Source organism: Ananas comosus, linkage group 17, assembly GCF_001540865.1.
Source record: "Ananas comosus cultivar F153 linkage group 17, ASM154086v1, whole genome shotgun sequence".
Taxonomy (NCBI): Eukaryota; Viridiplantae; Streptophyta; class Magnoliopsida; order Poales; family Bromeliaceae; genus Ananas; species Ananas comosus.
In genome coordinates this window covers 4,283,081-4,309,890 of record NC_033637.1, presented here as the reverse complement: position 1 = coordinate 4,309,890, position 26,810 = coordinate 4,283,081, and the positions used below count along the sequence as shown (strand labels likewise).

At 34.8% G+C, this 26,810-nt stretch overlaps 2 protein-coding genes and 1 pseudogene across 4 annotated transcripts; 2 read left to right on the top strand and 1 right to left on the bottom strand.

Moving 5' to 3' along the window:
- LOC109723582 (translocon-associated protein subunit beta) lies at positions 11,539–14,638 on the top strand. Its single transcript, XM_020252016.1, has 6 exons — positions 11,539–11,819; positions 12,810–12,908; positions 13,003–13,111; positions 13,860–13,931; positions 14,087–14,092; positions 14,186–14,638. The coding sequence occupies exons 1-6, from the start codon at positions 11,614–11,616 to the stop codon at positions 14,303–14,305; spliced, it is 612 nt and encodes a 203-aa protein (XP_020107605.1). The 5' UTR covers positions 11,539–11,613; the 3' UTR covers positions 14,306–14,638.
- Positions 15,828–23,092, top strand: LOC109723100 (DNA excision repair protein CSB). Of its 3 annotated transcripts, none has more exons than XM_020251314.1 (7): positions 15,828–15,916; positions 16,597–16,758; positions 17,218–17,775; positions 18,013–18,418; positions 18,891–20,374; positions 21,289–21,747; positions 22,127–23,092. In XM_020251314.1, the coding sequence occupies exons 2-7, from the start codon at positions 16,666–16,668 to the stop codon at positions 22,802–22,804; spliced, it is 3,678 nt and encodes a 1,225-aa protein (XP_020106903.1). In that variant the 5' UTR covers positions 15,828–15,916; positions 16,597–16,665; the 3' UTR covers positions 22,805–23,092. The 3 variants fall into 3 exon arrangements, with proteins under 3 accessions (XP_020106903.1, XP_020106905.1, XP_020106904.1); XM_020251316.1 differs by lacking the exon at positions 15,828–15,916 and adding an exon at positions 15,925–16,088; XM_020251315.1 differs by lacking the exon at positions 15,828–15,916 and having other exon boundaries at positions 16,098–16,758.
- LOC109723609 lies at positions 23,418–26,199 on the bottom strand (annotated as a pseudogene).

The window sequence follows — 26,810 nt, the reverse complement described above, 5'->3', positions numbered from 1 at the left end:
TTAAACCAATAATATTGAAATCTAGTTAATTTTGATGTCTTTATTATCTCACAAAATTTAAAGCAAAAATTTAAATTATCAAAGTAATTATTAATGGCAGAATGCAAAAATTCTGAGTTTCCACACAAAAACTACTTGATGCTATTAGGGATGTCAATAGATTAAGATATTCGAAATTTTATCATAATCTGAGTCTGAATAGAGCGGATTTATTCGATGTTAGATGGATATAATTTCGTGAAAAATAAAAACTCGACGGATATGAATTCAGATATGGATTTTGACTGTACGCGATCTGAACCTGAACGGCTGAATCCGATCCAAACCCGAATTTATTTTATATTACATATAATATGTATATAAAAGTTGATGTTGTATTTCAATTTGTATTTTATAAATTTAGATTTATTGTAATATATTTTGAAATATTGAAAAGAGAAATAGTTGTTTTCGTGTTCGGATTCCGATTCAGGTTTCGGATTTTTTGTTGGATTCACGTTCGGATATTGATTTTTAAAATCTGTCGAGTTCGGGTTCGATTTTGAGTTCGAATTTTTTGTTGGATTCATGTTTGGATATTGATTTTTAAAATCTGTCGGGTTCGGGTTCGGTTTTGAGTTCGGATTTTGAATTTGGAGTTGGGTTCGGGTTCAAATTTTTTAAAATTCGCTCCGAATCCGGCCCGATCTTGACAGTGTATGTAATATATCAATTTGTTTTAGTGATTTAATTTGTTCTTAATCCTAGATTTCAAATTTATTTGAATCCTCGGCAAAATACAGATGACTAATCAAGGCATTTTTATATAGGAGGATAAATAAGACATGAGCTAAAGTGGAATAAAAATTTATAGAGGATTAATTTTATACAGCTCCCTGTAAACATATTAAATAGCAAATATATTCCTACAAAGTTTAACTTTCATATTTATCCTTAGAAAAATCCAATGATATTTATATTTGACTCTATTTATTTCTTAATAGAAGATAAGTGAATGATATTTTTACTATTACAAATATGTTCATTCAAAAGTCCCAAATGTTAAAATTATGCAAAAATATTCTTTTAAAAATTTTCAATATTCATCTTCTTCCTTTCTACCGTTACAAATAACATAAAAGAAATAAAAAAATCAATTTACCTTATTCACTAATCAGGGCTAAATATTTTACCTATGGTTAAGTATATATTTCTAACGATTTCTAACAATATGGGTAAATTTAAAAATGTTATGACTTTTACAGAAATAAATATAAAAAGTTGAACTTTGTAGGAATATATATCTATTATTCGATATGTTTACAGGGACTGTATGCAATTAATCTAAATTTATAATTGAACTACATTCTAATGAAGTATTTGTTAATAATATTTAAAATAGCCTGTAGAAGCTGTGACCACGCAATAATACACTTTATTAAGTAACATTTAATTTAAAGTACTTATTTAATCCTTTCTCATGGACACAAGTGTACAAATGGTGACAAGAGCATGGGGCCATGAATAAAGATAAATCACATACAAATTTCCATAATTAAGTGTACTTTTTTAATCTTTGATTAGCTAACGATGCATGAATATATGCAAAATTAATGCAAATGCATGATCACGCATGTCCCACATGTTATCAAAGTTTTGATTGATGAGATTGTTTCTTTCGATGTATCACTGGAGTAAATTGTCATTAACTTCTTATTAAAAAGATTTTTGGAGTACCAGAGATTAGAAAAGAAAGAAAAGGTTATAACTTGTTTGTAAATAATTCTAAGAGCTTTCGATAGCAACTTGTCGCAAAAGTATTGTAACTTATTTGGCTGAAGCTTTCGTAAAACTAGTATTTAGCTCGATTACAGCAAAAATATTTAAGGCTTATTATTCTGAATTTTAGCCTTAATAAAAAAATAGCTAAATTACATAAAATTTTTCTATCAAAATTTGATTTTTCATTTTTTCCTCGTGTCATTTAAAAACCTACACTTTGCTCCATTGTGAAATAAAAAATATTCACAGAGGGTGCGGTGTGAAATGTGATGACAAAATAACTATTTTGTCCCTCACTATTTTCGTGTTCTCCTTCATCTTGCTCATCCGCCGTCTCGATCGGCTGCGGTTTGCGCCTCGATTGACCGCGATTCCTCTCCATTTTCTTCTCCACCTGCTTCCCTTCTCCTCCTGCACCATCGTCGCCCCTCCATTTCGGCGACAGTAGAGAGGAAATCGAGGTGGGCGCGGATGGAAAGGTGGGCAAGGGCAACGAGGGCGGAGGCGAGGCGGCGGAGGAGGGCGAGAGGGTGTTTGTGGACGCGGACGGGGATGTGGGCGAGGGCAAGGGCGAGGGCGAGACAGTAAAGGAAGGCGAAGCACAGTAGAGAGGACGGAGGATATTTTTGGCATAAAAAATATTTTATAACGGAATCCTAACGAATCACTAACGTTAGGAGATGAAGTGAATATTTTTCATTTACAATGAGGCAAAGTGTAGGTTTTTAAATAGCTGGGAGGGAAAGTAAAAAAATCGAGTTTTGATAGAAAGAATTTTTGTAATTTAGCATAAAAAAATTAACATTTTGTATAGTAATAACTTAACAGATAATTCTTCGAATAACAAAACAACTAGAAAAGCTATAACGTTAATTACTTTTCAGATCCAGAAGCTCATTTTGACTAATTGCTCCACCTAGAGATAAAACTAGTGACTAAAAGTGAAACCAAGTGTTGTTTAATTTGTTTCGCATTATTGGATAAACTAATATGAACAATTGAAAGCAACCACTTAACTGACCCTGTCCATTTCACATTTATTTATCTATCAATGAACAATGGTCCTATTTAGCCAAGGTACTTATATGATGGTACAATTAAATTTGGCCAAATTGGCTCAAGAGGTCCCCTACATAATTGGTGATGTGTATCTTCTTAATTTGACTTGTCGCGCATTGTCACTAAAGAGTGCTGCTACAAAAACCCCCAAGTGTATCCTCGAATATTGTTGATGATGACATGACAATATTATTATTACACTTTAATTATTAATTGCTAAACTGTAAATACTATTATTAAACTCTACACACCATTATTACACCCTAAATTTTAGGCTTCGTTTGGGATTGCGGAGAGATTGCATTATGTACGGTGAGAAAGTACGATGAGAAAATATCATATTTGTTTCCATACGTAATATTACGTTCGATTAGTCGGTTACGATATATTTTTGTGGCTCCAACATATTCCTACATGCTTTTAATCCAACTCCATTTTATCTAATAGCAGTAGATAGGCCTCAATACCAAACTAAGCATTAAACCCTAGCCCCTCCATGTGGACATTTAATAGGGGCAATTGCTTATATACCCCTAAAAAATTTCCGACTTTCTGATCTACCTCTCTTAGAAGGCTAATATTGAAAATACCCTTTTTACGTTTCAACCTATTTCTAATATGACCCTAAGGGCGCGTTTGGTTCACGCTATTTTTTAAAGATTCCTAGTAATCCAATGGGAATAAAAAAATATGACAGTGTTTGGCTAAATGCACTAAGTAATCTAGTTGGTAATATTGGATTCACTTGGGAATATGATTCATCCCAAAGTACTAATCTCATTCTCTTGAGGGAGGGTAGGTATCCTCATATTAATGGATTGAAATAATCATAATATATCTAATCTTTTTTTTTCTTCCTATCCGCCGGCTAATTGATATTATTTTTCTTTACACTCTAACCTTATATCTCTCTCTAAATTTATTTTTCTCTCTAAAATTCAACTTTTTTTTCTCTCTCTAAACTAAGCTTTCTCTCTCTCTCTCTTTCTAAAATTTCAACTCTCTCACTCCCTCTAATTTCGACTATATTTTTCTTTCTATTTTTTTAATTATGCTCATTCTCTCTAACTTATATTCTCTCTCCCTTTTTTCTAAAAAGATGTTGAAACTTTTGGTAACATTATCTAAAATTAATTAAATAAATAAATTAATGAATTGTATATTTTTTGCAATATTAAATTACATGGCTAATTAATATTACCGTGCGAACCAAACACAGGAATTCTATATTCTTAGTAATAGGATGAATAGGAATAAGATTCTCGGATATTTTTTATTCCTAGTAATCTTTCATAATGTGAACCAAACGCACCCTAAAGTTAAAATCTTTTAATTAATTCTGTTATCTCTGTAAAATTACTATTTTGTCTTTTCAAATATACCCTTCCACCATCACTGACTTTCTTATTTGCTCTTAAAGTTAGGGGCACAAAAAAATATTTTGACTTTTGATCTTTTCCAACATACCTCTCTACCGTCACCAACATTTCTTATTTGTCCTTAAATTAAGGGCAAAATTGGTATTTTAATTTTTTTTTAACTGTGGTAGATGTTTAACTCACGTTTAACTCAAATTAACTTAATAGGAGATAACTGCGGGGTATTTTGATTTTTGCAATAACGGTGGAATATATGAGGGATATTTTAGAAAGAAAAAAAAAGTATAGGTAAATCGAATATTTTCAAACGTATGAGGAGTATATATGCAATTATCCCTATTTAATACATCAACAATATCCAAAAGTGGGATATCCCATGTATTTCTCGTCGTAGAAAGATACACTTTTGATAGATGTTTTACCAACTAGTTTAGTGTGTATAATTAGATGGTGATAAGTCTCCAGCTACACATTTTGATACACAATAATTAAAAAATAAATATATTTATCTTTGCAGGAATAGAGGAAAATAATGGCTTTTTGGTTTTGATATGTCTTTATTATTTTTAGTGCTTATATGTAATAAGTTTAAGCAAAAAAAAAAAAGAAGTTAATTTGTATTATTACATTTTAATATTTAATAAATCTCTAACTAATATAATCATGATTTTAAATTAGTTATAGGATAGTAACAGAACATATAAAAAACGGAATGGATGATAAAAATGAAACCTTTACAAATTAAACAGTTTATTAGTGTACCTGTTGAATATCAAATATTAAAAATATTATTCTTTCACACTATCTTTTAGTTTATGCATTTTTTCTTTTCTTTTCATTTTTTTTTGTTGAGAGATAGGTAGCAAACTACCCGCTTCGTCTATTTCATTTAGAAATAAACTTAGCTGGAAATGTGAATCAACTAGGATTCGAACTTGAGACCTCGAATACCAACCACCAAGTTCTTTGCCACTTGCTCTAGGGACAGTCGGTGTTTATACATTTTTTCAACATCTTAAAAGGCAACTTGTAGTATCTTCTAGCTTTGTTCTCTCCCAACAGGGTTCTTGAGCTATAAATCAAAGAGTACCCTTTCCTTTTCACTAAAAAGAGGGTGTTTAGTTTTTCATAAAAGTGTAAAAAAATATTTTCTATAAATTTTATTTTTGAATAAAAATAGACTTTTCAATACAAGTAGAAAAATAATTTTTTAGAAAACTATATTTTTTGGAAACCAAACAGATAAAATTTTTGCAGTCAGAAAATTATTTTCTAAAATTTTTTTATTTTTTATTTTTTTTGAAAAACCAAACACCCCATAATGCACCACTCATCAATTATTCAATAATTATCACAACCAATTAGATGTGGCCAGATATATAATCATACATAGTAGAATTTCTGTGACAGATACATCAGCCTAATTATTATGTTCTTTGCAAAAAGTCAGTAGCAACATTATTTTTTTTGTACCTCAATATTGAGCATATGATCATATGAGCATTGAGAGTTGTCTTTTCCCTGGTTGATTCTATTATTAGGAAAAATATTATGTTAAAATATTATTTTTTATATTTATGTTTTTTTTTTTAGGAATTAGGAGTATCATATTTGCTTTCCATTTTTTAAAATAAAATTTTGTACATCAAAAGATGTAGGAATAGACAGCGGATTAGAAGCATTTATTATATGACAGCAAAAAAATAAAAATTAGAAAATAAATTTTTAGTTCTGCTTCCAATTTTTTAAAAAAATAAATTATCATCTATCATTTAGCCGGATGTATTATTATAAGCTAACCAACTATTACAATAAAAAAGAGCCTATCTTCTAACACATTAAAATATATAGAATTAGTGTTTAAAAAATGGCAGTTATAGCAAACGAGGCCTTAGTTTGAAATTTTTAACATTTTAATTATTCTGTAGTAAAATTAGAATAATCAAATTAAAACTTTCGCTTTTAAGCACAGAACTATAGCCTCGTTTGGTATTATTATCTTTTTTATTTATTCAACACTAATAAAACTTAATATACCAGTGATAGGATTTATCTTTATTGTGATGATTGATTAGTTTGCGAGTCATCTAAAGTGATAGATAAAATAAAAAGGAAAGAAAACTCGGAAGCAAAAAATACTGCTTTCAAATATTTATTTTCTATTGCCAAATAAATACGTAGAATGTAATTCATCATTTCCTGCTATATTATTTCATTTAGAAATTCAATTAATTAAGAAAACAAAAAACAACAATGAGGCATACATATATATATATATATATATATATATATATAACGCTCTTTTTGTTATCAAGTTTTTAACCCTTAGATGAAAAATTGTAGGTCATAATGATATTAGTCGGTTAGAGTTGAGTGGTCCCTCTAGGGTTGAGTGGTCCCCACTGGGTTATAGTATTTAATCCAATGGTTAGAAATAATGAAAAGAGTTGATCCAAAGACTAAAAAACTGGTAGCAACAATAGAATTTTGCTACTAATAGTAGCCTAGTCCAACTCTCTCTCTCTCTCTCTCTCTCTCATATATAATATATATATATATATATATATATATATATATATATATATATATTAGAGCTAAGCTGGTATACTATCAGTAGCACGGAGGCCTCCGTGCTACCAAGTTGTTTTCAATGATGCGACTTCCAAATCGACGATCGACTCCGTTAAACTTAATCTACACTATTAAAAGTATTTGAAAACTAAATTTCATAATTTTTCGTATTATTTACCTATCAAACGAGTAGTGTAAAAATGAACGGCTGAAAATAAAAATCTCATAAAAAATGATGATAAAGACTTGAATTTAAGATCAGAGGTACTGATCTTACTCTAAATAGTGAAAAGAATTTTCTATAAAAATTTCATCAGATTTGGATTGATTTACACCGTTAAATTTACAAACGCATCACATCTACTATTAAAATTGTCAATTTTGAGACCTTTTGATCACTAGCCAAATGATGTCGAAAAATTATGAAATTTAATTTCAAATACTTTTAATAGTGTAGATCAAGTCTAATGAACTGATCGTCGATTTGAAGCCGCATCATTGAAAACAACTTGGTAGCACGGAGGCCTCCGTGCTACCGAGATATGTATACCAGCCTAGCTCATCTCTCTCTCTCGTCTCTCTCTCTCTCTCTCTCTCTCTCTCTCTCTCTATATATAATATATATATATATATATATATAGTTGAACTGGGCTACTATTAGTAGCAAAATCTCATTGTTGCTACCAGTTTTTTAGCCTTTGGATCAACTCTTTTCATTATTTCTAACTATTGGATTAAATACTATAACCCAGTGGGGACCACTCAACCCTAGTGGGACCACTCAACTCTAACCGACTAACATCATCCTGACCCTACAATTTTTCATCCAAGGGTTAAAAACTTGATAGCAAAAAGAGCGTTTTACTATTAATAGTATTCCAGCCGAATTCTATATATATATATATAGGCTGGTATACTATTGGTAGCACGGAAACCTCCGTGCTACTAAGTTATTTTCAATGATGTAGCTTCCAAATCGACGATCGACTTTGTTAGAGTTGATCTACACTATTGAAAGTATTTGGAAACTAAATTTTATAATGTTTCAACGTCATTTACCTATCAAACGAGTAGTCTAAAAATGAACGGCTAAAAATAAAAATATCATAAAAAATGATGATACAAGACTTGAATTTAAGATTAGAGGTACTGATCTTACTCTTAGTAAAAAAAATTTTCTATAAAAATTTCATCAGATTTAGATTAGTTTACACTGTTAAATTCACAAACGCATCATAGCGATCATTAAAATTGTCAATTTTGAGACCTTTTGATCACTAGCCAAATGATGTCGAAAAATTATGAAATTTAGTTTCCAAATACTTTTAGTAATATATTTGAGCTAGAATATTGTCGATAGCAAATGGGCCCCATTGTCACCTATTTGTTTTCGATGATAGAGCCTCCAAATCGACGAATGGTATCATTGAGCAAGATCTATACCACTTGAAGTGCTTAGAAATTAAATTTCAAATCTTTTCAACATCATTTGCCTAATAATCAAAGGGTTCTAAAATTTATAATTTTAATGGTCAATATAAGGCGTTTTCTCGTTTAATGGCGTAAAAATATCCAAATCAATTGAATTTTTGTTAAAAATTCTTTAAACTATTTAAAACAAGATCTATACTTTTGATCTTGATTACAAGACTCCTATCATCATTTTTTAAAGAATATTCATTTTCAGCCGTTTATTTTTGTGTCTACTAGATGGATAAGAGAACAATATCGAAATGTATGAAATTTGATTTCTAAACATTTCAAGTGGTATAGATCATATTCAACGGTACTGATTGTCAATTTGAAGGCTCCATCATCGAAAGCAAATGGGTGGCAATGGAGCCCATTTGCTATCGATAGTATTCTAGCTCATCTCTCTCTATATATATATATTTGCTTTAATGTACATCTCTCTCTCTCTATATATATATATATTTGCTTCAACTACATTAGAAGCTTTTGTTTATTTATTTATTTGGTCAAACACTCAATCTACTAAACACTCAATCATCCAGTACTAAAGATTGCTGTTATTGAAAGCCAAATAGAAGCTGGATCAAATATGCCTAAAATGCTAATAACAGGAAAGAAAAAATATGGGTGATAGACTCACATGAAACAGCTCATCTATGCCCTTTTTTCATAATGTCCAGAGGAAGATGATTAATATTCAACTGCCAGATCTGCTACTCAATCAAGTGTGTTGGCCTTTTTAGGGCAGGGGGAAGTATATAGAGAAATGCTTTAATTAAGGTTCCTCACTTAGGCACGTTTGGTTAGATGTAATTACAAATATAGTATAGTTGAAAATATAGCAGTTGTAATTACATGCATTCTATTTAGTTGGATGTAGTAGAAAGCGTTGCGATTATAAATAATTTGTTTAGTTGCATGCAGTTGAGAAATAATTTTTAAAAGTTTATCATTTTATATGTATAATGATGAGATTATCTCTAATGCAAGAAAGAAAAATATTTTTTATTTAAAAAGTAATTAAGGAGATAAGCATATTTTTTGTTTAAAGTTATTTTCTTCAACTGCTGCAGTGAAAACTGCGGCCAATTTAGGCGTAGTTTCAACTGCTATAGTTGGACCTCCTTTTGCAGTTTCTATTACAACACTTGAAGTTAAATACGTCAAACCAAACATTGAATTTGTATTTACATGCAGTTATAACTGCAGTGCAGTTGTAACTACATGTAACCAAACGGCCCTTACATGCATCCAAAAATATGATTAATGTGTTGACACCCTACATTTACAGGGTTTAAGGTTTATAATGTAGTATTTAATCATGATATTTAGAATTTTATCATAGCATTTAAAATTTAATAGGCTTTTCTTGCATTTAGACCCTCCATGTTTTATTTTTTATTTTTATAAAGTGCCATAACAAATTTATATTTGTATATATAGCTTTTTTCTTACCATGTGAGTGTCTAAGTGGTATTTTTAAGTTAAAACTCGGTGATTCAATCACTATGTTTAAATACTATAATTAAATCATCATGTTTCTTTATATATATATATAGAGTGAGGCTACTATGCTTCTGGAAGCACGGAGCCTTCTGTGCTTCCAGGTCGTTTCCCATGTTGCGACTTTCGAATCGTCGATCGACTCCGTTAAACTTGATCTAGAGTATTTGAAGTATCTAAAAAATAAATTTTGCAACTTTATATAGTATAAAAAATTTTCTATCAAAATTTCACGTGATTTGGATTTTTCTACACCGTTAAACTTGCAAACGGCTCACCACGGCCATTAAAATTATTAATTTTGAGTCCCTTCGATCACTAGGCAAATGATATCAAAAAATTATAAAATTTATTTTCCAAGTACTTCAAATACTCTAGATCAATTTAACGGAGTCGATCGACGATTCGAAAGTTGCAACATCGAAAACGACCTGGAAGCACGGAAGACTCCGTGCTTCCAGAAGCGTAGTAGCCTTCCTCTATATATATATATATACTTTTATAAGTATTGGCTCCCTTATACTCATAAGTTTTCGGCCCTTAGATTTATTCTATTGATCATTTTCTCCCGTTAGATCATACTATTTAACCAACTACCCACTCAACTCTAGAAGACCACTATCATTCTAAGTGGAGACCATCATCATCCTAACCACACATCCCATCAATCAATGATTAAAAATTTATAAGTATAAGTGGGTCTATACTCATAAGAGTATAGTAGCCCCAGCTTATATATATATATATATATATATTTTTAAGTTAAAAAAAGAAAATAGAGTGTGGATATAAAAACGTGATCGTTGGGGTTTTATATTCAATAGATTCAAAGGAATAATGGTCTCCGTATATCGTCCTATCACATGGAGATTTCCTATGTCAATATTTGTCCTTTATGTGAAACACACGTACACACACAGGGACGTAAACCAGAACGTGGATTTGAGGTGGGCCAAAAATACATAATATGTTTATTTTTAAAAAATTATTATAAAGTTTTGTAAGAAAAAATTTGGAAAGAAAAAATTTTTCGTAGGCCACAAATTTTGTTAGGAAAAAAAAACTTAATTTGGCCACTCTAAAAGCTAAAATTTTCAATGTTTTAATCTTCATGGGATAATTTTTAAAATGTTAATAGGTTCAAGGATACATGACAAATTTATCTTAAAAAAGATCATTATAAAGTTTTGTAAGGAAATTTTTTCGTAGGCCACAAATTTTGTAAGTTAAAATTTTAATTTGGCCCTTCTAAAGACTAAAATTTGTAATATTTTAATTTCAATGGGCCTAATTAATTTGAGACCTATATGTAATTTTTAAAATTTTAGAAGGTTCAAGAATTAACACATAATATATTTATCTTAAAAAAAATATAATTTGCGTAAAATTTTACACCGGAAGAATTATTAAATAATTTAGATCAAACAAACCGAAAGATATGTACAAAAATTAAAATTTTGAAAAATTGAATGGTTTATAGCAGTCAAAATGGTATATAATTCAAATACGTTCTATACATTTTCATGTGGGCTTAAATAAATACCACAATATTATTAGGCCCAAATAGATGTTAAAGCCCAAAGATATTGTGTCCAGGCCCACTTATATGGGCTTTTAAATACCTTTTCTCCAAGAGCAAGCCCATTAGCAGCCCAAAACCACGTTCGTCATGGTTTTTCCCTGCGCCGAGTTTACCACATCATTTATAGACCATCCAATCGTATGCCGCATAGACGTGGTGGACCGCGTCCACGCGAAGTTTCTTCTCGAAACACATGGTCCACTTCTTTTCTTGTACCCTTCGCTCACGGGGTCGACGCGATCCAGAGAGAGAGAGAGAGAGAGAGCTCCTCTGAAACCCTAATCCATGGCGATCCGCGGATCCCGATCCCGATCCCTCATCTCCCTCCCCCTCCTCCTCCTCGTCGTCCTCAACCTTATCTTCGGCTCCCCCGCGATCGCGAGCTCCGACGCGCCCTTCGTGGTGGCGCACAAGAAGGTCAGCCTCACCCGCCTCAAGTCCGGGGCCGAGCGCGTCTCCGTCTCGATCGATCTCTACAACCAGGGATCTGCGTACGCTTCTTAACCTAATCGCAGCCCTAGTATTTTGTTTGCTTTCTCGATTCGATCGATCGATACATCCGGTTATGATCTGTTCCATTTCTGAATCTGATCGGCCTCTGTACATGTGCTATATGTGAGAATTGTGATTTACTCTGTGTTGGGGAACACCTCGTTTTTTTTTTTGAATTCGATTTGTTCCATTTTGCCTTTGTATAAATTGTAAAAGCACGAGTTTTTAGATGCCCTTTTTTTGGGGTGTATATTTTGGAGTTTGCTTATGATGCTCATATAGTCTTTATGTCATTTGATTTGATTTGATTTGTTCTATGGATCTTTTGTTAATCGCAAGCTGAAAGGATTTCAATTTGTGAATCGTTTCTTAAGATAACGGGTGCAATACCTATAGAATATAATTTCTGGCTATGATGCACTGATACTTGATTTTATTTGTTGTGTTTGTATCAGATTAGTATGAGATATCATTACGCCCTATGCATGTTGAATGCTTCATAGGAGTATCTGACATTTTGAAATTTAGATAAGAAACATGGATACTCAAGGGATATTTAAAGGATCTGCAAAGGCTATATGATTCGGGTTGGGCTTAATTTTTAAGTGTTCAGTTCCAAAAACTTGTTGAATACTCATTTATGCATTTGGACGACACTTGCATCATGGATTCATGATTGATAAGTTACAATAATTTTCAAACTTTTACAGGTTAGTGATTCTATTGCTTTAGGTTTTATACTCTTTTGTGTAAATTGATATTTATTTACAAATAATATGTTGTAATGCATTTGTACCTCATATACTTCTCATAAGATAGGGCAATATTATTACTGTAGCTGACTTTGCTTGGCACTGATTGATAGGCGTTATCTGCTTTTTGTCAAGTAAACTATTTATTAGGGACATTTTCATTGAGTTTTCCCTTTAAAAATAAATCGTAGTGGTTTCTTTGTAATTGCTTATTTACGAAATTTGCAACAATTCCAGGACTGCTTATGATGTGAGCCTGAATGATGATAGTTGGTCTAACGATGTATTTGATCTTGTCACTGGTACTACCTCAAAAACTTGGGAAAAGCTTGATGCGTGAGTCCGTTGCATGTCTTATCATCTCGTGCTTTTATTCAATTGGTTTCCTGTCATATAATCTGTTGACAAATTTACTTTTTGTTACCCCTAGTGGTGCAACTGCTTCTCACTCCTTTGTGTTAGAGTCCAAGGTGAAGGGTGTCTTCCATGGTGCCCCTGCTGTCATCAAGTTCCGTATTCCGACAAAAGCTGCACTACAGGTTTACCTTTTCACTCTCTCTTTGTTTGTAAATAGAAAACAGATATCCAATGTGACAGTGTAGAGTTGGGGCTTAAATTTAGGGATACTTGCTGGAATTTAGCATATTAGGAATTTCTCACTGACAGAGTAGACCCTAATTAGCATATTAAGAATTTCTCACTAACAGAGTAGACCCTAATCTTACCTAATTTTTGCAATTTCTTCCCTAAACTCATCTATTGTTCATAATCCTGGTGTCTTTTAGGGATTGTGCATTTCTCTCGCTCATCATTATGTTAATTACCTATTTTATACTGTCTTAAGTTTAGACTCTATTGCCTTTTAAATGATTGGTGAAGCATCACTTTAATTAGATTTGACCATGTGGAGAGCACATCCTAAAAAAGGCGAGAATTTGAGAAACCTAGTGAGGATGCTGCAAAAATTTGTTAGCGTTGAGCATTTGGTTAAGTCAAAAAAAGTTTCCAGGATGAAATCACAATTTGTCTAAATTTAGGCACTACCCATGCGTCTGTTGCCAAATCTTAGTTTAGCACTAAAAGTCATATATTAGTAATTTTGGCCTGTAATGAATAGATCAAGACTACATGTTTGATGTAAAGCGTGAAACTAGTTTCCTGAGGCTCTTTTCCCACGGACTGGGACATTCCTTTCTAATTTTCTACTTTTTATTTTACCTTTATCATGGAAGCTAAGTTATTCTGAAAGCTACGTTCTGTTTAACATTACTTATTTTTCTGATGTAGGAGGCCTACTCTAGTCCTATTCTTCCTTTGGATATTCTTGCAGAGAGGCCCCCTGAGAAGAAGTTTGAATGGGTGAGACACTTTGACACTACCTTTTTTGTTTATTTATTATTACATTTTAGTACTAAAAATTTATGTTTCTCATGTGGATTCTAATGTTTGTGGTTCTAATTTCTGAAACATTCACCTTCTGGATTACTCGTGCTTCGCGTCCAAAACTTCTACAGGCTAAGGTAAAGTCTTTAACTAACATACCGATTTCACATGTTGAAGTCATGTAATCTGATCCGATCAAGCTAACAAAAATAGTGTGAATCACCTTGCAGAGGCTACTAGCAAAGTACGGATCATTGGTCTCTGTTCTCTCGTTGGTCGCACTCTTCATCTACGTGCTCGTGAGCCCGTCCAAATCGAGTGCTGCAAAAGGAAGCAAGAAGAGACGTTGATTCAAAATCGCCCGGGCTTTTTTTTTCTTCTAATTACTTCTCTCCCTTCGATTAGTTTTCGTTGGACTGATCTTCTAGAACTCATAGTCAGAGGTTTTAATTTGCTTCAGCATAGTTATCCGAGAGCAGAGAGGAACTTTAATCTCTAAAATTGAGCTTGTTTCTCATGAAGTTGATACAATTCTGTTTGTTGAGCTACATCACTGTTAGAATTTTGTTTAGTTGGTATATGTTTCTATTCCCTGCTACTTAGGGAGAAATGTAGATGCTGATCGGATATATTTGTACTTTATCTCTCTCTATTGGATGGCAACTTTTGCGATTTTCAATTTATCGGAGGGGTTATATGTAGGTCTTGATTTGTTTGTCTGGGGGCAAATACAATTTTCGAAATATCCAGGGGATTTTCTGTAATGTTGTACTTCTTTAAATAGGAATCAAATATGCTCAATTTAGAAGGTCATTAGCTCCTTAGTTTTTGCAAAAATGAGAATCTTTTGTATGATGCTCTACTCATCAAACATGTTTCTTTAACATTAGGAATTTTAAGATTATCTTTTTTTGAAAAATATCATTGTATTATGAAGTTATCATCTTATGGTTGATTAAATTCTTTACTATCTGGGCAAGATGTAATAAAATTAATTTAGAATGGCATAATTGTTGCAAAAATGTCTTTTTCTTTTTTAAATAGAAGCCTAAATATAAATAATTTTGAGTGCAAACAACAGATGGTGTAATTGGTGTTTGGTATTTGGAGCCATTAAAATTTAAGGAAAAATTTCAAATATCACCCGTACGGGTTTCGCACTTTTTTATTTTAGTATCTTATAATTTAAAGTATATTATTTTTGTACTCTTTGATTTTATTTTATTTTTTTTATTATTCGCTCCACTAATTTTTTTTCTGAAATCATTGCCAAAGATAAAATTAAAAAATATTAAAGTAAATATTCGATAAATTATAGATAGGATATTAAAATTTTTGTATATAATTTAACAAAAAATTAACAGAGAGATGATGAAAAAAAAAATTATAGAAAACTAAATTAATATATTTTAAATCACAAGACCCTAAAATAAAAAATATATATATATTTTAGATCACAAGACACTAAAATAAAAGAACACGGAATCATGTGATGGTATTTAAAGTCCACCTAAACTTTGCTCGTGCTGAGGACGCACCTTAACTACCCTAACGATGCGAGGGTGCGATTCGCATCTCTCGAAACATGGATGATGACGTGTCGCGTTATAAGCCGCACATCACGATCGGAAGCTCTACTGGTTTGATTTAGGTGAAGTTTCTATGGACGTGATGCACCACGTCACGTCAACTGCTTTTAAATTTAAAATTATTTTTAAGAGGGGCGCAGGGTGGAATGAGAGTAGATTACTGGGTGGTTTACGACTGATTTGGTGCACCCGGTTCAATAAAAATGAGACCCGGTCCTTGACCGGTTCACCAAACCCATCCTCCCTTTTAATATAGACCGACTCTGAGTCGACCGGGGGGAGAGAGAGAGAGAGGGACAGAGGCGGGAGGGGACGATGCCCCTTCTTCGTGGCGCGAGGGTTTCCCGCACGATTCACTCCCCTCTTCCTCTGGTTCGATCTCTCACCAATCCCTTTCCAATTTCTTTCCACCCTAATTCTCCATTATCCCTTTTCTTGGTGATCGAAACCCGTATCTAAAACGATGAGCTCTTCAATCCGCTTGTAGTTTCTCCCGCAATCGTCTGGTTATTGCGCTAATTTTGTAAAGGATTGCATAATGGCGGTGATTATAGCTTTTAATTTGGTTTTTTGTTGGTATTGTGTGAAATCGATTATGCGATTTTACCTAATTGTGATTTGGTGGCAATGCAATGTGATTGCATGTTTGAGTTGATAGATGCAGTCGTTTTGGTAGTAGTAAGAATCAGTAGCATCCAAATTTTTTCTAGAATAAGCAGAGTGTAATTTACAGAGGAAAGGAATCAAAGATGAAATTATGATGTTTGTGTATCAAAGTATAGTAGAATTAATGGTGAGATTTAATTTTCATCAACTGTAAGGTTAGTATTACAGCGGACGAAGGACAAGTTTAAGTAAAGTTGGATACAGACTAGAATAGTCGCCAATGATGATGAAGAAGAATTAGGAACTGAATTCTTCCGAAAGAACTTTCCTGGGAACCAAATTTTGTTTGTGTGTAACACTTGCTCATCGTGCTAAGACACTCTTAACTTGTATTTTAAATGATGCTTTTTTACTGCTTATTGGGTTTATGTGTATTTCTTCATCAGTGTAAATGACGGCCTCTTCTGGTTGCTGCTCGGGCTAACGTGAGATAATTTATTTCTAACGTGGGCACGATGGAGGAAGACGATGAAGACCGCCTTTTTTTAAGTAGTCTCGGAATAACATCTGCGAATCCAGAAGACATTGAACGAAAAATATTGTCAGAGGTAGCATTCTTATCCTTGTTTACAGATGAATTTTTTTTTGTTCTTTCTTTCTCTATTTTGGCCAATGGCCTTGTATTCTTATGATAGTAGTTTTTGTCAGGAATACTCTGTGTTGTACTTAAGTTTTTTCTTTTAATGCAACAGAGGGGGAGATATGGGTTTGATTACATCTGTTATCAATAACAACTCCATTCTGAATGTACAAGATTGACATGAAAAGACTCTGTACTATATGTTTACTTGACAATTTTCAGTGCAAGTCTCCGGGAGAAATGTAGATCTCTTTCTTCCCCTCAATATCAATTAAATGTAATCTACTCAAAAGATTTAAGCCGTGAGAATTGACTTATGTTGTTACCTTCTGATTTTAGCAATTTGTCATCAGTATTTAAATATTGCTGAAGTTTTGGCAATTTACGTACAACATTTCTTGAACAAAAAATCTTTGGTGTCATGCAGGCAAAAAGTGACACTAAATATGCGAGTGATTCTGGAGGGAGCTCAAAGGAACAAGAACAAGATGCAAGAAAAGAAGTGGATGAATCATCTACAGCCCAAATCAAACTGTATAACAAATTAAGGGCTGTGGAGCTTGAAATTGATGCTGTAGCTTCTACTGTTGAAAAAGCTAAATTTGTTGTGGACAAAGGAAATGAGGATAATGATTGTGCTGATACAGGGGTTGACTCAAAGAGGAAAAATATTGATAATTCTGCTCAAGTTACCAACGGTGGATTAACTCTTCAGGAGGCACTTGCAGCTGATCGTTTAAAAAGCCTTAAGAGAACAAAGGCTCAGATTCAAAGAGAAATTGGTGAGGATGTTTTGGCCTGTGGCATTGGGCACGACGAATTACTTGCAAAATTGGTTGAAGAGAAACCAAAGCAAAAGAAGAAATCAAAAGTACCGGAGAGCTCTGATAAGAATCCGAAACGGCGGTTCAAAACTGTTGCATATGATGAAGATTCTGATTTTGATGCAACGTTGGATGCTGCCTCTTTTGGGTTTATTGAAACAGTGAGTAATGTGCTAAGGAGCTTCTCTGTCTTTTACTAGTTTGTCTTCATCTCAGCATATCTTTTATCTTTGGGCCTGTTAGGCATTGTTGGTGCTTTTGCCGACAGGCCATAGTGGCACTTTGTTCTTTTCTTTTACCCAGAAATTCCAACAGTATGAAGTTATATCTTTATTTGCATGATATCAAAATATAAATAAGTATAGCCTCTGTACTGATCTTCCAATATCATTTTGCAGAAGAGGGATGAAATGATTAGGAAGGGTATATTAACACCATTTCATAAGCTTAAAGGCTTTGAGCGTCGTGTTCAACAACCTGGAACGTCAAATCAGCAAAATGCTCGTGAGGAAGACCCATCGGAAACCCTAGCATCAGCCAGCATTGCAAAAGTTGCACAATTGATGTCACAAATTGCACAAGCTCGTCCTACGACCAAATTGCTCGACCCAGAGGCTCTACCCAGACTTGATGCACCGACTCATCCTTTTCAGAGGCTTAAAGAACCTCTCAAACGGCCAGTTTCTCCAGGTTCGAAGGAATCAGAGAAGAAAAAACGAAAGCTTCGACGGACAAAGAGGCCCTTGCCCGACAAGAAATGGAGGAAAGCTGGTTTGAGAAAGGAAAAAGTCTCGGATGGGAGCGGTAAGCTTCCTTTGGTGCAATTGAGATATTATTACATGTATCTAGTCACACCATTCAACGACCATCCCCTATAGTTCAATTATCGAGGACCCTCAATCTAAACTGTTGGATGTGATTTACAGCTTTCAGAAGGCCTAGATGTAACAAGTCATAAATTGTTGAAACATAGTATTTAAGCATTAAATAATCTAAAAAATCAATGGTGTAGAAAGAGCCATTGCTCGTTAGAAAAAAACAGATCTTCAGAGATTATGCTTTTTGATATATAAAGGACTCTCCTACGTTGTAGAACACATCAATGGGTTACATTTAGATTTTGAGGTCTCCAAAATTGAGATTTTGTGTCCAGTCCATGTCGGAGTTGGTCCAGACAATAATTTCTTCCTGCATCTGTACAAACCTCGTAGGTGACCGGTCAGCATTTTGCCATACTAAAGAAGGTGCTTATTACATTTGTTTTCTTCTTTTCCAGATGGGGATTTGGGCGAAGATACAGTTGCTTCAGATCATGAGGAAGAAACTCGAGAAATATCAGAGAATACAGAAAATGAAGGCCCAACTTGCGTGACCCTTGAGGGAGGTCTGAAAATTCCCGAAGTTATTTACTCAAAACTCTTTGATTATCAAAAAGTGGGAGTACAGTGGCTTTGGGAATTACACTGCCAAAGGGCTGGTGGGATTATTGGAGACGAAATGGGTCTGGGTAAGACCGTACAGGTGCTTTCTTTTCTTGGCGCTCTACACTTCAGTAAAATGTACAAACCTAGTATTGTAGTTTGCCCTGTTACCCTTCTTCGGCAGTGGCAAAGAGAAGCCCAAAAATGGTATCCAGACTTTGATGTTGAAATACTGCATGACTCTGCAAATGGTGTACGTAAACAAAAAGTAGCAAAATCCGATGAAAGTGGTTCTGATAGTGAAGCTTTTGTCAACAGTGATACAGAACAACCGCGCTCTTTGAAATCGAGAAAAAAATGGGATGATTTAATAGCCCATGTTGTGGATTCAGATTCAGGGCTGCTCCTTACCACTTACGAGCAACTTCGCTTGTTAGGGGAGAAGTTACTTGATATGGAATGGGGATATGCTATCTTAGATGAGGGTCACAGGATAAGAAACCCTAATGCAGAGGTAACCCTAGTGTGCAAACAGTTACAGACCGTCCATCGAATTATCATGACGGGGGCGCCAATTCAGAATAAACTGAGCGAGCTATGGTCTCTCTTTGATTTTGTTTTTCCTGGAAAATTAGGAGTTTTACCGATTTTTGAGGCGGAATTCGCTGTTCCTATTACAGTTGGTGGCTATGCAAATGCAACACCTTTGCAAGTCTCCACAGCTTATAGATGTGCAGTTGTGTTAAGAGATTTGATCATGCCATACCTTTTAAGGCGAATGAAAGCAGACGTTAATGCACAACTTCCCAAGAAAACAGAGCACGTGCTTTTCTGTAGCCTGACTTCAGAGCAACGGTCGGTTTACAGGGCTTTTCTCGCTAGTTCTGAGGTGGAACAGATATTCGATGGGAATAGAAATTCTCTTTACGGGATTGATGTACTCAGAAAAATTTGTAATCACCCTGATTTATTAGAGAGGGAGCATTCAAATCAGCATCCTGATTATGGGAATATTGCAAGGAGTGGGAAGATGAAAGTTGTGGACCAAGTTCTTAGGGTTTGGAAGGAGCAAGGGCATCGCGTACTACTTTTTGCCCAGACCCAACAAATGCTTGATATAATTGAAAACTTCTTGATTGCTAATGAGTACAGTTATCGGAGAATGGATGGGCTTACACCAGCAAAGCAGCGCATGGCGCTTATTGATGAGTTCAATAACTCGGAAGAAGTTTTTATTTTTATTTTGACTACTAAAGTTGGTGGATTGGGTACGAACTTGACTGGAGCTAACAGGGTTATTATTTATGATCCCGACTGGAACCCTTCAACTGACATGCAGGTTATAATACTTGCTTCGGTCTTATTTTGCCTATTGATAATGCCTACTGTGTAAACTAAAGTGTATCTAGCCTTTGTTTTTATGTTTCTTTGGAGTTTCTTAGTTTCTTGCTTATATGCTGTCTGCCGCTATCTATAACGGATAATCAGGTGTAGTCAGTCCTAGGAGGCATTCCTCATTATATATTTTCCCGATGGTTTGACAGAGTGTAGAAGCAACAAGCTGTGGTTTAACCTTGTTTAGAATGATAAATAAACTAGGATTGGCTAGTTCACATTTTTGAAGACTTGCCTCACAATAAGTTAGTTGTGGGTGAGTTGTATTAGGTGTTGTTTTGGTAATTATTCTAGGGATGTGCATCTTTGAACTGACTTTATATTTTTCAAATTTGCAACAACTGGTAAGTGCGGTTCTTTTCGTTTTCTAGCTGTATATGATCCAGACTAGGGATGCTGACTAGATGAATTTTGTTTCCATGCTTGCAAAAAAGTTAAATGGCAACTGGTACAGTCAAGAAAAAAATTTGGGTACTCAGCCCATTGATATTGTTGTTCAAGAAAATCTCCACTCTTTTCTAGCCATTTTATTCAGCATGCCAAAACCGTAAAGCCTTCTCGACTCCTAAACTCTAGGTGAATCTTTTCCTTTTTTTTACTTTCAATGAGTTATTTTTGTCTAAGAAGTTACTGATTTCTTCGTTGAACTGCATCATGTTTACCTTCTTGGTGGATTTATGTGATTTTCACTTTCAGAGTGCTCAATTTTAGGTTCTTCAGTTTTTTATTGCTTTAACACCTGACTTCCACCTATGTTGTTTCCACATTCATCAATTTGTAGTCATCAATTTTTGAAGTCTGTAAAATGCATTCATCTATATTTCTATGTCACACCTGATTAAGATGTGTGTGGAACAGGCAAGAGAGCGAGCATGGCGGATTGGGCAGACGCGAGATGTAACAGTTTACCGACTGATAACTCGCGGAACAATAGAGGAGAAAGTCTACCATCGGCAAATATACAAGCATTTCCTCACGAACAAGATATTGAAGAATCCTCAACAGAGAAGGTTCTTTAAAGCCAGAGACATGCGCAATCTCTTCACCTTCCGGGAGGATAACGAGGGCTGTTCTACTGAGACATCAAATATTTTTAGCCAGTTGGCTGAAGAGGTCGACGTTGGGCTTTCCCACGAGAAGAAACAGAAAGAAAGCTCTTCACCTTTAGATCGCCGAGCAGCTAAAGAAACAACAAGCGAGGTTGGAAGAGCTTCTACATCCGGTAATAAAGGGAAAGTGCCGGTGGATCAGAACAGTAATGGGATAAATGAAGAAACAGATATATTGAAGAGCCTTTTTGATGCACAAGGGATTCATGTAAGTGTTAATGTGGTTGAGACCTTTTCCAATGCACTTGTTCTTTTTTCTTTTTCGGGAGAAATTTAAATACTTGTGGTATTAGCATGATTTCACTTTAATATCTTGTGATTCAGAGCATCACACTTAACCGTCAGTCGGTTGCTCTTCTGGTTGCATATTACAGATTGCCGTATAATACCATATAAATTGAGCATGTTCAATCAAATATTTATTTACCGTGAAGTTTCGGAGACCAACCAGAACAGCAACCTCAGAGTCGTAAGGTGTTATACGGTCTGAACTAAAGTGGAATCAAACTATATACCACATGATGTTTCTATAAAAATTGCCCCCTTTACACAATTGTCATATTTTTTCTTGCTCATTCTTTTCTCAGAGCGCGATGAACCACGACGCAATAATGAACGCGAATGACGACGACAAGATGCGGCTAGAAGAGCAGGCGTCTCAAGTCGCACGGAGGGCGGCAGAAGCATTGCGCGAGTCGCGGATGCTCAGAAGCCGCGAGAGCTTTGCCGTCCCGACGTGGACTGGAAGATCCGGTGCGGCGGGGGCACCATCCTCCGTACAGCGGAAATTTGGCTCCTCCTTGAATTCCAATCTGCTTAATTCATCAAAGTCGTCCGAAAGCTCATCAAGCAGGGCTCCTAATTTTCATGCTGGTGCTTCCACCGGAAAGGCAATGTCTTCTGCCGAACTCTTGGCGAGAATTCGAGGGACTCAAGAAAGAGCAATTAGCGACGCAATCGAACAAGACCTGGACTTGGGTTCAGGTTCGAACAGAAGAGAGAGAATAGTCGAGAGGAACAGCAGATCGAGGGTTTCCAATGGCCGGTCTGTCGTTGTGCAACCTGAAGTATTGATTCGCCAACTGTGTACATTTCTGCAACAAAGAGGTGGGTCGACCGACTCGGGGAGCATAACACAGCATTTTAAGGATAGGATACGGTCGGAGGATTTGCCGCTATTTAAGAGTCTTCTGAAGGAAATAGCAACATTGCAGAGAGATGCTCATGGGTCTAGATGGGTTCTGAGGCCAGAGTATCAGCAATAGCGATTTTTGTCACAGAATACGCCTTTTTTTTTTTATCATGGGATATATTTATATATATCAGCATACAGCTGCAGCTGGTAGGGGATAAGTTGTTGCGAGTTGCAGGAAGAATGCAAGGTATTTGGCTGAGGTTTATTGATCTGAAATTCTGCTGTTATAAATCCTGTGCTGGAGTTTTTCTCTCCGCTTTTTGTACACGAGAGGGAACAATTTTTGTGGCATTTTGTTGTACATAGTATGATAGAAATTCTTTTAATCGGGAATAGAAGTTTGCCATTTTTTGGGTTCTGACACGATTCTTGATGAATGCCACGAATATTGCATGGCTTATTATTGCATATGACTGTTTGATTAAGGTGGAATTAGATTATATTGACATCTTAAACTGTTGCTAAAGAGAACGTGGAGAGTCAAAAAGTTGCATCTGATAAGGCAAAGCTCAAACACTCCCAAATTCCAGTAAATTCACGGGAAAAAAAAAATACTGATTTGGTGAAATACAAAACACTACAAAATATGTAAATCTAAAACTTACTGTGTTATTTTGCTTGCTCCTATCATTCTCAAGAGTTTAAAAACTCAAAAGATAAGATCACAGTTCCTTGCAAAGTTCTCCAACTCAAAGTTTGTGAGCTAAATCCGACTTTATAACTATTATGATGATACAGTTGAAGATCAAGATCAATTGCTAATCCAACATCTTATGACAAATAGGCAGGAGGGTTAAGTAAGTAAATTTGAAAACAGTAATAAAGCTTCAGCTTGTGTGAAACAATGCATTTACAGGTGAAGTACAACTCAAACTTTGAAAAAAAAGAAAGGGCAAAGCAATTTGATGGAAAAGAATCATGACACATTTTGAGCTATGCAGGAAGTGCAAAACTCTCCTCGCTCCAGCGGGTCGGGTCCATCACGAGACAGGGATCCGATTTCTCAAACTCCGCAACCTGGAAGTACACACAGTAATTGCAGCTCTATATTTAAAAGGGACTCAAAATAGAAAAAACAAAAGGATTAAAGATAAAAAAAAGAAAAAAAAAATTTACCTTTTCTCCGCAGCTAGGGCAATAGTGGTACTTATGCCAAAGGCAGTCCATGGAGGGGTAAAGAAAGCAAACCCCCATCATAAATGGCATCATGCACGCGACAACAGCTGCCAGACTTGGTTTGGACCTATGCAGAAGTTAAACCGAACATCATTCTTTCTATATTTTCGATTACTAGCAGCAAGAATTAATGAACAAAATGACAGATAAAACAAATATCAAAGCTATCTCGTCAGTTCAAAGAACTGCAGTGAGATATCCAATCGAAGAACTGAAATTACAAGATCGATGCTAGTGTGATGCTGAAAACTCCAACCAATGTGACAACCACCAAAAGGAGAAAAGAATAACACCTCAAAGAAATTCCTAAAGCAAAAGATTCAGGCTTGTGACAGAAACTACTAATCAGGAATCCAAAGGTCAATTGCATCCAAATGAGATACAACCAGTTTAGTAATACCATGCTAATGATTGTTACTATTGCCCATAAATTACTTATCTGCATCTACCAAGTTTTCTGAACCTCCACTTTTAAGTTAGATAATCAACATTATATTAATCATTTACATTAATGTACTTGATACCCCAAACAAAATGAATTATATGACATGTTCCAACAAAATATCAATTTTATCATTACAGTATAATTTAAAAACAAATTATTATATTTCTACATTACTTCTAACACAAAAGGAGAAAAGCAATCACGAATGAAATATCAAAGCCAAATCGAGATATAACCACTGCAGTTGAAATCATGTTTACCCAACAAGAAATCATCAAATCACCATATATGTCTATAATAGTCTACCACAAATTGTTAAGATGATAGAGATAACCCCAAAATGACCATTAGAACTTAGAAGCTTCGCAAATGTGCGATTTCTACTTATTTCTTATTGGCAAGTAGAGTGTTTCCAAAATGTTGTTCGTTTAGTGCATATGCGCCACATACGAACTACCGGTTCCTTGACCATACTGCATAGAATCTAAACACATGCCGTTTTGTAGTTGAGACTCGCAATAAGAATCCGGCACACAAGTCGCTTTCCTATGACTTGTCGCTTTATAGAAAAGTTCGAACAAATTAAGCAAGGTGTTAACAATTTAACACAACCTAAGCACTTGTGACAGTTGCTTCGTTGCTGCAATTAAATTAATCTAATCTAGCATAATATAATCCAAACAAAGGATCTTGAAACCCTAAAGTGAAATAAAGCACATGAGATCGATTCAACGTACTAACTCTCTACAAAATAGAAAGGGCAAGATTACTGGACATTACATTCTCAGATAAGTTAAAAATGTATAAAACTTACTTGAAGTATAAAGCATTTCGATTCGACTATCCGACCTTTTAAAGTTCTGATTTTAGTACCCAATCTTTCAATTTGTTTAATTTAGATAATTTAATGGCTCTTTGGACACAAAGCTCTTCGGTCACAAAATTTAAGCTAATTGCTTACTTTAATAAATGAATAATTATGTGAATTGCATAAAATATATTAACTATGTGAATTGCACAAAAGATAAACAACGCGATCAAATTTTAGAACTTAAAGTATCACTAGCGGGCTCAAATCAAATAAATTAAAAAAATTAGTTAGTAAACTCAAAATTTTTAGAGGTGAGATAATTAAATCAAAATGGGTGATAGTTGAGGTAAGTTTTATATCCTAAAAGATAATTGCTCATTAAATATAACGATAAACTTTATTGAACATTTCATCCATTTGGAAATTATCTCATGACACAAAGAAACCCTAAATCCTATTGTTCAATCCTTCTTTCCTTCGTAAATCCCTAACAATTTAATAGATTAGAAACGATTCCGATTGTCGCGTGATCAGAAAAGCGCCGATCAAACAAAACTGAGAAAGAGTCGATCGAATCGGCAACAAAATCAAAACCCTAGGATTCATGAAATAAGGAATCAAAACCAAGGAGAAGGAGAAGCGATCGACGGGGAAGAGAGAGAAAGAGAGGGACCTGACGCGGGAGAGGGCGGAGGCGCCACAGTGGATGCAGTTGAAGGGGGCGGGGTTGTCGCGGAACATCGTCTGGTGGAGGGGGATCGCCTCCGCGTCCCCGAAAACGGCGTTCGGGGGGATCATACCGGATTGATAGGGGCTCTCGCCCACGTAGAAGATCGGCTGCGGCTGCGGCTACGGGGACGTAGCCGTAGTAGGGAACCCCCCACGCGGGCTCCTCTCCCTTTCCTCCTCCTCCTCCTCCCACTCCCTTCGTCGCCATTGCGGTTGCTAGAGATCTCGTCGTCCTCTTCGTCGTCGTCGTCTTCGTCGTGTAGTTTTGCGAGAGGAAGCTGCTATTATTATTATTAATAATTAATAATAATTATTATTACTGCTATTAAATGGCGTTTCCAAGGACGCCTAGTTGGAGGGTTAGAGGCATCTAGGCCCAATGGGCTTTTTTCGCCTAAAGAACAAGTAGGTTTTTTGGGCCTTTAATTTGTAATAAAGTTAGATTGACTTATTTACTTTTATATATTTAGGCTTCGTTTGAGTTTGCGGGAAGATTGCGGTGAGAAAGTACGTTGAAAAAATACCCTATTTATTTCCGCACATAATATTGTGTTCCGCATATCACAATAAGTCGGTTACCATATATTTTCTGCGGTCTCACCGGAGAACGTAGAAGCAAACTAAGCCTTAATTTTGTACGTAGATTATAATTCAAATTCGGAACATAATACCGAAGGATACCATGGCTTGGTAGTGCATTTCACAAGCGGTGTGTGTATATATATATATATATAGAGTCCGGCTACCATACTATTATGAGTACGATCGCCCTCGTACTTATAAGTTGTTTTTGATGATAGAGCTTTCGAATCGACGATCCATACCGTTAAACATTATTTACAGCATTTAAAACTTCTAGAAATCAAATTTTATAATTTTTCGACATCATTTGCCTTACGATCAAAATGTCATAAA